At 46.0% G+C, this 12,202-nt stretch overlaps 1 protein-coding gene across 8 annotated transcripts in view; it reads right to left on the reverse strand.

Annotated features, from left to right (window-relative positions):
• Positions 1-12,202, reverse strand: part of dcaf6 (ddb1 and cul4 associated factor 6) — a 146,279-nt gene that overhangs the window by 60,962 nt on the left and 73,115 nt on the right. For all 8 annotated transcript variants that reach the window (XR_010964413.1, XM_067992918.1, XM_067992917.1 and 5 more), the window contains exon 9: positions 4,143-4,265. Coding sequence is in view for 7 of the 8 variants with exons in the window: in XM_067992918.1 (XP_067849019.1) it covers positions 4,143-4,265 (123 nt within the window). In the remaining variant the exon portion in view is untranslated. The remainder of the gene's footprint in view (positions 1-4,142; positions 4,266-12,202) is intronic.

The following is a 12,202-nucleotide window of genomic DNA, read 5'->3' on the forward strand; positions in this document are numbered from 1 at the left end:
CCGTGCGATTGGGGAGAGTGCGCGTGGCACCTCTCCCAGTACCTCAGCAATGTGCTGCTGCCCCTCGACGACTCTCCTTTTGACTGGTGGCCCCCTGGGTTCAGCATCTGGGTCCGGCTGAGCAGAGCCTGGAGAAAAGTGCTCCCACCGACGCGGACCCTCTGCGGCTGACCCTGCCACCAGGGTCTGCTCATGCTCACGTGTGCGCGGTGACTCACCATGTGCAATCCCAACTAACTGAGGGGGGGGACCCACCGAGGTGTGTGTATCTGCGCTGGAAGTGTGGACGCTACTCAAGGCGCCCCCACGTCTCACCCGTTGCCCCCCTCTCAACCAGTGCCCGCAATAGCCCATCCTCTCCAGGTGGCCGAGTCTGCCCCTGCACAGGTGCAGGAGGAGCAGTCTGTGGAGGTGCCCTCACGGGCACCGAAACCCAGGGGGCGTCGGCCCAAAGCATCTACCAGGTCAGGGCACGAACAGGAGCAACCTGCCACCACCTCTGCTGGAGCCACAGGGGTAGCACCACGTAGGGGTACCCGGAAACGAAAGCCTAAAGTTCCGTGAGCACACAGGGATTGCACCAGGGTGTTTGTCTATTTTTTTTTATTACCACTCTTTGAATGTCAACACAAAATAAACTCACTTTTTCTCACCAATGCAGCCACCTCTTGTCCATAATTCTGCGGCTTGTGCAATATGTCCCTTCCGTGCGCCTCATCATGACGACGACCACCCCGTCCCACCCATTGGACATAATACAGTGGGTGCAGGTGTGCAGGCACCACTCTTCTGTGGAGGGAGCCTGTATGGACCCTCGTCTGTGCACGTTATGACATGTGAACGCCTCACACAGTGTGATGTTAGGAGAACCGTTGGCATATGAGTGCCTCCCTGGCCTGACGAGCACGCAGGTGAGCCGGTGTTCGGCCCATGGGTCGTTCCTCCTCCTCCTCCTCTCCCTCTTCCTCCTCCTCCTCCTCCTCCTCCTCCTCCTCATTGTCGTCCTCAGTGTGGGTGGCGGGTGTGCATGGGGCCTCCTCCAGCGGCACCCCTCTCTGTAGTGCCATGTTATGCAGGGCACAGCAGACAACTATAATTCGTCCCACTCGGAGTGGCGTGTATTGGAGTGCTCCCCCGGAACGATCAAGGCACCTGAAGCGCATCTTGAGCAGCCCTATGGTCTGCTTAATTGTAGACCTGGTAGCAATGTGGCTGTCATTATATCGGCGCTGCGGCTCGGTAATGGGGTTCCTCAGAGGTGTCATAAGCCACGTGTGCAGGGGATATCCCTTGTCGCTGAGGAGCCAGCCGTTACCGGTGTTGGGTGCGTGGAAGAGGGGCGGGACCGTGGACTCCCTGAGGACGAAGGCATCGTGGCAGCTGCCAGGGTATCTGGCGCACACGTGTAGGAATCTCTGGCGGTGGTCACAAATGAGCTGGGCGTTCATGGAGTGATACCCTTTCCTGTTGATGAACAGCCTGGCTCATGTGGAGGTGCCCGTATTGCTATGTGGGTGCAATCGATTACACCCTGCACCCGTGGGAAGCCAGCCACAGCACGGAATCCAACCGCCCTCTCCGTCTGCTGCGCTCATCCATGGCAAAGTTGATGTAGGTCGAGGCCCTGCGGAACAACCCATCGGTGACCTGCCTTATGCACTTGTGTGCAGACGACTGAGAGACCCCGGTGATGTCCCCCGGGGCACCCTGGAAGGATCCGGAGGCGAAGAAGTTGAGGGCGGTGGTGACTTTGACGGCGACGGGTAAGAAGATGCTGCTTGGTCCATCCGGGAGCAGCTCGTCATTAAGGAGGCTGCAGATGTCGGCGACTACCTGCCGAGTGACTCTGAGCCTACGTATGCACTGCTGCTCAGAGAGGTCCATGAAGCTGAGCCTCGGTCTGTAGACCCTGTGCGGAGGGTAGTGCCTCCTGCGACGCATCTCTCTCTGCGGATGCCCTCCATCCTGCTGTGCAGGTGGATGTGCCACAGCACCGTGTTGTGGGGATGCACGTCTCTGAGGCGGACGGCGTGGACTGCGAGGCTGGTCATGCTGTTCGTCCACCGAGGGGTTGCACTTCCACGCCGGTGAATCTTCTTGCTTGGAGGAGGGTGGTGGAGGGCAGGCGTTGCCCAATGTTACGGAGTGTCCTCCTGCGTGGGTGAAGGCTCTCCCCCCCCAACCTGTGGAATGCACCTTGGCAGCTGCCACAGGCTGCTGGCTGCAACACGTCCGTTGGGAGTGTGAGTGTTTCCCCCAGTATGGGAAACAGTCTCATTTCACCGTAAAATCCCACACTTGTTAAAAAAACAGCTCAATCAGGTCATTTAATGACCTGAAATACCTAGATAAATACACTCAAGTGGAACCCCGCTGGCTTTAATTGCCTGCGGGATTCCCACCAGCGGGGGCTGCGCACGCACCCCCGCACGTCAGCGCGGAACCCGGAAGTGGGCGGGATCGAGGCGCGATCCAGTCCCGCTCCTCGATTTCGGGATTTTAGAGGCCCCCACGCCGAGAACGCACCCGAGACCGGGTGCTAAAATTGGGCCTTATATCATTGAAAGTAATTGTTGTGTACATTTGAAGAGCTAACAATTTTATTATTTGTTCTGCAAGTTAGCGTTCTGGTGAGATCATTTGGGGTAATTTTAACCCCCAGGATGGGAGGTGGGGGGGGGAAAAGGCAGGTTAAAAATATTTTAAAAAACAGAAACCCGACCCCAACCTGCCTCCAACACGCCCACTTCCGGTTTTAACGGAGGCGGGTTTGGAGAGGAGGCAGGTCTGACCTTAAAATATTTTAAAGAGGCTGCTTGCCTCAAATTCAATCTGTGTTTCCTGTTTAACTCCTGGGGGACAGGTTCACAGGCCTTGGGAAACCCGGCAGCTGAAGGGAGGTGACAACAGCTGAATGGAACAGGTAAGTGTCTTTCCAGCACTGCTTTTGGGCCAGGAGTAATGCTTCCCCCCAGCCCAAGCAAACCTGCTTCCATCTCCGTGATCGGACCACCTTGATTGGCCGACCCTCCCCCTGGCGATCTGACCCCCTCCTGCTCGACAGCAGTCAGCCTCTCAATCTGGCGGGCTGCAGGCGAGAAACCAATTTTAAAAATTTAAAAGACGTCCTGACGCCTAAATTGTCAGGTCGTCCAGAAAACCCATACATCCGGGTTTCCCATCTGCAAATCCTCCCCCCGCTCTCTTCCCACCTCGGAGTTATTAACAGGGCCATCATCTTTCTCCCTTTGTCCAGATAATGGGGAGGTTAAATGTGAGCAAAACTAAATCACACCTTTGACTGTACCACTCCCCAGTACAAATTATAACAAAAAAACAAGTTGTAATATGAAAGAAGCCTGTCTGAGTATATCCTGAAAGTTAACTTTCATTATTTCAATTAGGCCTGAAGTGCACCTTCCTCTGTCTTTCTTTAAATTATACGAAAGCTCTCAGTATAACCATTTTAATGGAGTGTAATAAATAATCCAAACAGGAAAGACAAAATACAGTTTCCTTTTTAGCATATCCACTCATTGCGCTGGAACCATCATATCTGTAATGTTTAATGTCTCCTTTCCAATCTTTACTAGGCAGTTGATTTGTTTTAAATTCCTTGTTTTTCCCCCACTAGAGTCAAAGCAATAATCTTTTGAAAAACATTCTGTTCCAGAGAATATTCAAACATTCCATTTTGCCCCATTAGCAACTCTCCTTTTTGGGTTTTTGTTTAAGTTTGTAATGTTATTACATCTCATTACGCATGAAGTGATGTTATTACATCTCATTACGCATGAAGTGATGAAGAGCAGTTCACTGCAAAATATGAATTTACCAGGATATTCCCACCTCGGAGTTATTAACGGGGCCATCATCTTTCTTCCTTTGTCCAGATAATGGGGAGGTTAAATGTGAGCAAAACTGAATCACACCCTTGATTCTTCCACCCCCCAAGTACAAATTATAACAAAAAAAACAAGTTGTAATATGAAAGAAGCCTGTCCGAATATATCCTGAAAGTTAACTTTCAGAATATACTCGGACAGGCTTCATATATCATATATAACAGAAGTTAGCAGCATTACCCAATGTACATATGCTGCAATATTTTTATGAGGTCTTTAGTGACTATGGCTATGTACCTCGGGATCGCGATCTTCCCCTTCCTCTTAAGTTGCTTTGTGCATTTTCACTGGCTTCTTCAAACCACCTGGACAACATGTCTGACATGCGCTGCATTAGTGACACATTAGGACTCTGTTCTCCTGAAAGATTAAAATAAGTCAATTTACAGATATTCTCTTAATAAATGTTTGTATTACATGTATAAGACCTTGAGTACCAAAATGCAAATAAGTTTCTTTTGCTCTGGTAAACTGCAGCATTATTAATGCCTTCACATTTATTTACACTTTCATTAGCATAGCAACACCATACTACATTTCCAGAATATAGAGTCGTATGGCACAGAAGAGGGCCATTCTGCCCACCGTGCCTGTCCCGGCTCTTTGGTAGAGCTATCCAATTAGTCCCACTCCTCTGCTCTTTCCCCATAGCCCTACACGTTTCCTTTTCAAGTATATACCCAATTCCCTTTTGAAAGTTAAATAATACATACAATTATAATATTTGAGTTATTATATATGTAAATGATCTGCACTTAGGAATTGAAGGAACAATTTCAAAATTTGCTGAAGATTCCAAATTTGGGGGGTGGGGGAGGTATGGCAATTTGTGACATGGACTATGAAAGATACAAGACACAGATAGGTTGGCAGGATATGCAGATAGATGGCAGATGCAGTTCCATGCAAAAATATATGAAGAACCATGGGGGAAGGGAGGAGGAAGGTTTTTAAACTGAGGGCTATTAGACCATGGGATCCTTTACCAAAAGTGGCAATTGAGGTAGAGACTAAAACACAATTTAAAAGGGAGTGGGATAAATATTTGAAAAGCAGGAATATAAAAGGATCTGGGGGAATGGGGTTACAGGAGAGAGTGCCGTGCTGTAATTTCTCTCATTCTATGAAAACTCTCCTTTATTGAGTCCAAGTCCGGGGAGTGGTTTAGAAATATTGGTGCTGAGCTGAGTTTAGAACGATGTGCCCTCTAAGAAGTGCTCCAAACACCGAGCTTGCTGCCCTTTGTGTGATCTCTTGGCTTGGCTCAGGTCGGTCTATGCATGCCGGTTTTTTATGCCGACATGTGAAGTCCAAGTATCAATTGTCTCTGACTAAGGTTCTGAGTTCAGAGTTGTCACCTTCACACAAAACCTAAGTACAAGTCGGAGTCCAAGGAGATAAGACGGAAGATGGGTTCTATTACAAGTGGCATCAACTGGGGAACCTGATTGTACCTTGTGCAGTGCAGGGTGATACTGGTTTTAATTTCAGGTTGAATATCAGCAGGTTATAGGATTACTGTTAGTTACAGGTAGGATATCAGGGCATTATGTAGGCTATCAGTGAGTTATTGTATTACTGTGGGTTATGAGGGGAATCTGAACATTACCAGTATTAATATTAGTTATCAGTGCAATTTCAGTAAGTCACCATTAGTTACTGGTGGAATCAAAGCTCCTCCCACCTCTGGTTTATCATCTGCCAATTGCTCCCCCACGTTTGGTATCCCCTCTTCTCCACCTACGGTTTCCCATCTTTGCCTTCTCACGAATGGCCACCTGGTTCTTGGAACTGCTCGCAAAGCAGCTGCTGGCGCGAAATCATGAGCAAAGATACTCAACTACAGGGGACCTAGCTTTAGATGATAAATGCAATAAAATTTGTAGACGTCACATGGTCTGAATGTCACGTGGTCAAACTTTCAGGAATGCCTCCAATCAGAATTGACAATCTTAGTTGAGGGGTCTAGGCCATAAATACAAGATTAAATGTAAGATATTTGTAAGAATATGGTTTGAAACAAGCATAGATAAGAATACCGGCTAGCATAGCGCCAAGCATCTTTGTAAGACGGCGGATGTTAAAGGCGGGAGGAGGGGCAAAGTTTTTCAGCATCTCTGAGAAAGATAACTTACAGAAACCCAAAAGGTCTTTGAAAGAATGCTGAGGTATTAGAATGGTAAAAAGCAAGTAAAAGTCAAGAGACAGTTCGTACCAAATAGTATAAACATACTAAGACCTGATAACAGTGGAAGACTACGCAAACAGTAGGCAATGCAGATGCCAAGCAAGGCCGAGGTGGAACAAACTGTTTATGCAGCAGAGATAAGGGATAAGGTAGCCACGCTAACATAGTGTGGCCATTCTTGGTGGTTTTTGACAGTGTCAGCACAGTGGGATGTTTTACAACCAGGAGATAAGGACAGAGATGCTTACAACGCAGCCAAATAGGATAAAGATAGGGCATGCTCCTCCCAAAAGTTAGAGCTCTCGAGAGGGGACGGTTGGAAGTCCATTGCCATAGGCAATCCGCAGAGGTCAGGTCTGATCATCCTGAATTCACAGGAAAACCAGGTTGTATTGATTGCTTGTCTTTTAATGTAATTTGAAGACAGTTGTATTACCGTTGTAAGTCAATCTATTAAAGCTTGTTATTTTATAACCACTCCGGCTTGTATCACGCTGTAGTTAATGTTGAAGGATTGACAACTCTTTTGCAGCGACAGTAATGGAAAATCCGCTAACATACGGCGTCCCTGGGTGGGCCAGAATTTTAAAGATTTAAAGTAGCTAGTATTAAGGGATGGACTGAGTAATTCCGAGGAGACGGGGAGGAGGAAAAAATGGTTCGACCGAGTGAGCTAAAGGTCAAGCCAGTGAGAGAAGATGGGGAGGAGGAATAAGTAGTTGAAAGTAGCCAATCCCTCAAGCCCATGAGAGAATAAACCGTGCCGAGATGGTTTATGTTCGACAGTTTACACTTAAGTGGAAAAGTCATTACGGTCATGCATGCCCTTGAGAGAAGAGGAAAGAAATTGTGCAGGAGGATGATGAGTTAAAATGAGTCCTTTCGCAGCAGACAGAAGCTGTAAAGGAATTATGTAAAAATGCCAAGTATATCCAGGAGAACATAGGAACTTGCACTGTATTAATTAAATCTGTCAGACTTTGTGTGAGGTGGAGACTAAGATGAAGAAGCTGGTAAAAGAGAAGGAAATGAAAGAGGAGGATTGGAAAGCAGGAGTCTTGTTGTTTCAACCATAAGAGTTTGGGAGGTTGAGAGAGGAAGTTGAAATTCGGACAGGTAGGTCGAAAGATGAGGAAGAAAGAAGAACAAAAAGAAAAATGGAGGGACCTTCACCACATCAGGCTTGGGTGAGGTCACAGACTGAGCTTGAGACTCTGTGTCAGCACAGAATGGGGTTAAGTCACAAACATAAGAAATTGAAATTTAGCTTAGTAAAAAAAAAGAGTAGTCTACCATGGAATCAAGAAGGGGAAAGGAAGAAGGTCACTAGCTACAGAAAGTGTTCTTTTGTTTTCATGCAGCAAGACCTGGACAACATCCAGGCTTGGGCTGATAAGTGGCAAGTAACATTCGTGCTAGACAAGTGCCAGGCAATGACCATCTCCAACAAGAGAGAGTCTAACCACCTCCCCATGACATTCAATGGCATTACCATTGCCGAATCTCCCACCATCAACATTCTGGGGGTCACCATTGACCAGAAACTTAACTGGACCAGCCACATAAATACTGTGGCTACGAGAGCAGGTCAGAAGCTGGGTATTCTGCAGCAAGTGACTCACCTCCTGACTCCCCAAAGCCTTTCCACCATCTACAAGGCACAAGTCAGGAGTGTGATGGAATACTCTCCACTTGCCTGGATGAGTGCAGCTCCAACAACACTCAAGAAGATCGACACCATCCAGGACAAAGCAGCCCGCTTGATTGGTACCCCATCCACCACCCTAAGCATTCACTCCCTTCACCACCGGCGCACTGTGGCTGCAGTGTGTACCATCCACAGGATGCACTGCAGCAACTCGCCAAGGCTTCTTCGACAGCACCTCCCAAACCCGCAACCTCTACCACCTAGAAGGACAAGAGCAGCAGGCACATGGGAACAACACCACCTGCATGTTCTCCTCCAAGTCACACACCATCCCGACTTGGCAATATATCGTCGATCCTTCATCGTCGCTGGGTCAAAATCCTGGAACTCCCTTCCTAACAGCAATGTGGGAGAAGAACCTTCACCACACAGACTGCAGCAGTTCAAGAAGGGATAGGCAATAAATGCTGGCCTAGCCAGCGACGCCCACATCCCATGAACGAATAAAAAAAAGTGTACTGTTTCTTTAAGAAGCCTATCCTCATTGTGAGCGCTTTTCTTTTGCTGTTGCGGGCTATGATCCCTTTTTAATTCTTGTTTTGTTTTCCTCTTTTGTGTTATGTTAAAGATTTTGTTTAGTTGTGAAAGCAGTTATTTCCAGTATTTTCACAGTCTTTGGAAAGGCATACCTGAAGAACGAATGAAACGAAAAACAATGTAATTTGCTGGGTTTTAGTGACCATGTGCTATATTGATAATTTTATCTGTGCTGTCTTGTGTTCAATTTTGAAATTGCTGAATTAAAATTGGAGTTATTGAGGTTAACTGACCTATTAAATCATGGAAACCAGACTTTTATTGTGGCCACCGTGAAATTCTGGTTCTTATAAATTTAAATACGAGAGTCTCAAATTCCCCATGTGAGATTATCACATATGAAAATTAATCTGACTGAAGTTGTGTTGAGTATTGGTGAGCGTGAATTGATCTGATTGGAGTTGTGTTGAGAATTGGTGGGTGTGAATTGATGTGTAAGGAGTTGTTAATGTGTGTAACTGTAATCGAAGAACAATATCTTGTTATCTAGAATAGAGCATCAATTTTGAAAATTTTGAGATAATCCTTTTGGTTGTATTGAAATGTGGTAGCTGTTAGCAAACTGACAGCACCCCTTTATCTTGTGATCAGCTTTGGTCAGTAAAAAGTGACCGAAAAACAGAAAAGATTAAATAAAAGATATTTTGTATCTCTAGGACAAGAATTGAGAAATGTCGTGTCGTTGGACTATCTAAGAGTTAATAAATCTCCTTGATAGAAAAAGCAGAAAACCTAGAACAGTTAGGAGAGTTTGCTTACGACAGTAACCAAAGAAAAGCACGTGAGAAAGGAAATGTGGAAAGCTATAGACGTACTATAGCAAGGACAGCAAATTATAAAACTTAAGAAACAATTAGAAACCGAGGGCAACCTCAACAAAAAGCTGATGGAACAAAAATGAGAGGTGGAAAATCAATTAAATCATACAATTGCTTACAACACGACTTTGGCTGCATCAGTAGATTACCTTCAAACCGAAGGTGCAAACTGAGCCAGAAAATTAGTAGCATGCAATGCCGAACTACAACAACTGGAAGGATAAAATGTGGAAAAGGGTAGGGTTTTTTTAAACTCATCATTTTTTTTAAAACTCCATTCCTGGGATGAGAGGGATGTCCTATGAGGAGATATTGAATAGAATGGGCCTATATTCTCTGGAGTTTAGAAGAATGAGAGGAGATCTCATTGAAACTTATAAAATTCTTAGAGGGCTTGACAGTGTAGATGCTGAGAGGCTGTTTCCCCTGGCTGGAGAGTCTAGAACTAGAGGTCATAGTCTCAGGATAAGGGGCCATTTAGGACCGAGATGAGAAACAATTTCTTCACTCAGAGGTTTGTGAATCTTTGGAATTCTCTACCCCAGAGGGCTGTGGCTGCTCAGTCGTTGAGTATATTCAAGACTGAGACCGATGGATATTTGGACACTAAGGGAACCAAGGGATATGGGGATAGGGTGGGAAAGTGGAGTTGAGGTAGAAAATCAGCCATAATCTTATTGAATGGCAGAGCAGGCTCGAGGGGCTGTACGGCCTACTCCTGCTCCTATTTCTAAAAAAAATATACCGGGGCCTGTTTACCGCAGGGATTTCACAACTTCCTCTCCATTTTTCATCAGATGTTGAAGGACATCTTGACCGAATTTTCTGACAATTCACCAATAGTACAGTAGGTGGATGATATTTTCTTACATACTGAGACTATGGAACAACATTACGTTCTGTTAAAAGGACTGTTAGAAGTGATCACAATGAGTGGATTAAAATTAAACCCAAAAAAGGCACAAATTGACTGTGATCAGGTAGACTATCTAGAAGTGACTAACTCAGGGGTCCAGAAAGATTACGAGCTATAAAATAGCGGCCGTAGCCACCATCCCATCCCAACAGATGTACCGACTCTCCGGTCATTTTTAGGGCTAGTGGGATATCACTGAAGACTTTGGGACTAAAACATCCCAATGTATCCCCTCAAACACAGTCATCGATGGAACAGATGTTCACCGCCTGTGAGAAACACTTTTAACTGTCTACTGGGCCACTAACAAATTTGCCTATATCACCGGATTAGATAAAGTCGTACTTCTGACCGCCCACACCCCCACCAAGTTGTTACAGTCAGGTGCATTAAAAGATTTAAATGGAGGCTGATCAGCACAGCAAGCTCAATTAGCTGCAGTGGCCTATGTCTTCCAGATGGACGTAGGGGGAACGAGCCATGACCACTTTCTCCGATAGCCATTTTACTTGTTTGCTACTGACTGATTATTTACCTATCTGGGAAAAACGAGGATTCACCTTAGCGGATGGAAAGCTGTTAACCACCGCTGACCTCTTATAAAAAACATTGGAACTGGCCCGAAATCAAACACATTTGGTAGCTATTGTTAAAGCGAAGGCATTGCCTAAAAACACACCATGGGTGGCAAAAAATGGAAAAGCTGATTTATTGGCTAAAGCTGTCCAGCAGAGTGGCGAATGGTGGGCCCTGCCCATTAGCGACAGGATGACTCCTGTCCGAGTGGCTTGTGAACAGTTAAATTCAATAAATTTGCAAAACAAGGATCCCTGGATCCAGCAGCTGCAGATTGCCGTACAGGGCACAGGCCCGTGGCCTCAGGGATGTCCTAAAAATGGGGAGGACATCACCCTAGACACTGATAAATCGGTACGTTATCAGAACCGAATGGTCATCCCCACAGAACTCAGAAAAGCGATTGTCCAATGGATGCATACGTCCAGCGGACATCAGAGGGGAGAGAGCATGGGCCAATGCCTGCTTGAATAAGAATTATCTTAAATAAATACTAAAGGATTTAACAAATATAAACTAAACTATCAACTTTTAAAACTTGAACAAAAAAACATAATTTTTTAAAGTAAAGACTAAGACTAAGACTGAGCAGAGTATAAAGGGAGCCACGCAAGGAATAAAAAAAAATCAAGAAAAAGTCAAAAAGACATCACAAGACAAGGAGGAGCGCCGAGTGCAAGTCAGTAAGTATTTAGTTCATTGATTAGTGTTAAGTGCTTATTGTTCTTAGTGGTTAGTTAGTGTTTTTTTTAAAAAGAGGTTAGCGTTTTAAGTGTTAGATAAACAGTAAATTACCTTAAAGCTAAACAAACAGCTTAAATAACTGTAGCTAACATGGCAGCACAGCTGGGGCCCATCGCATGCACATCCTGTGCCATGAGGGAAGTGCCGCTAACTGCTTGAGCATAAGCTCAGAGTTTCTGAGCTTGGGGGTGGCTGGCGTCACTACAGCGCATACGGGAAGCTGAGAGTTTCGTGGTCATCACATTTCAGGAGGTGGACACCCTGCAGCTACAGAGAGTTCAGGTGGAGAGGGAGTAGGTTAGCACCAGACAGACTAGGAAGACAGGCAGGCAGTGTAGGAGTCCCCTAGGAGTGTGGCACTCAGAAACCGGTATTCAGTGTTGAAAACCAGTGAGGGTGTTGACACCTTGGGGGAGTGCAGTTAGGAGCAAATCCACGGCACCGAGAGAGACTCGGCTGCACGGGGAGGGCAAAAGAAATGCAGTTGCTATAGAGAATTCAATAGTCAGGGGGATAGACAGGCATTTCTGCAACCACCAACGTGAGTCCTGCATGGTGTGTTGCTTTCCTAGTGCCAGGGAAAAGGACATCACTGAGAGGGTGCAAAACATTTTGAGGGGAGAAGGGGAACAGCGAGATGTCGTGGTCCATGTGGGAACCAATGACATAGGAAGGAAAAGTGTCGAGGTCCTGCAGTCAAAATTTCAGGAGCTAGGGAGGAAGTTAAAAAGTAGGACCTCAAAGGTAGTAATCTCTAGATTACTCCCAGTGCTAGGCGTTACTGAGTATAGGAATTGTAGGATAAGACAG

The sequence above is a fragment of the Heptranchias perlo genome, chromosome 11 (genome assembly GCF_035084215.1).
Source record: "Heptranchias perlo isolate sHepPer1 chromosome 11, sHepPer1.hap1, whole genome shotgun sequence".
In the NCBI taxonomy this organism is placed as follows: domain Eukaryota; kingdom Metazoa; phylum Chordata; class Chondrichthyes; order Hexanchiformes; family Hexanchidae; genus Heptranchias; species Heptranchias perlo.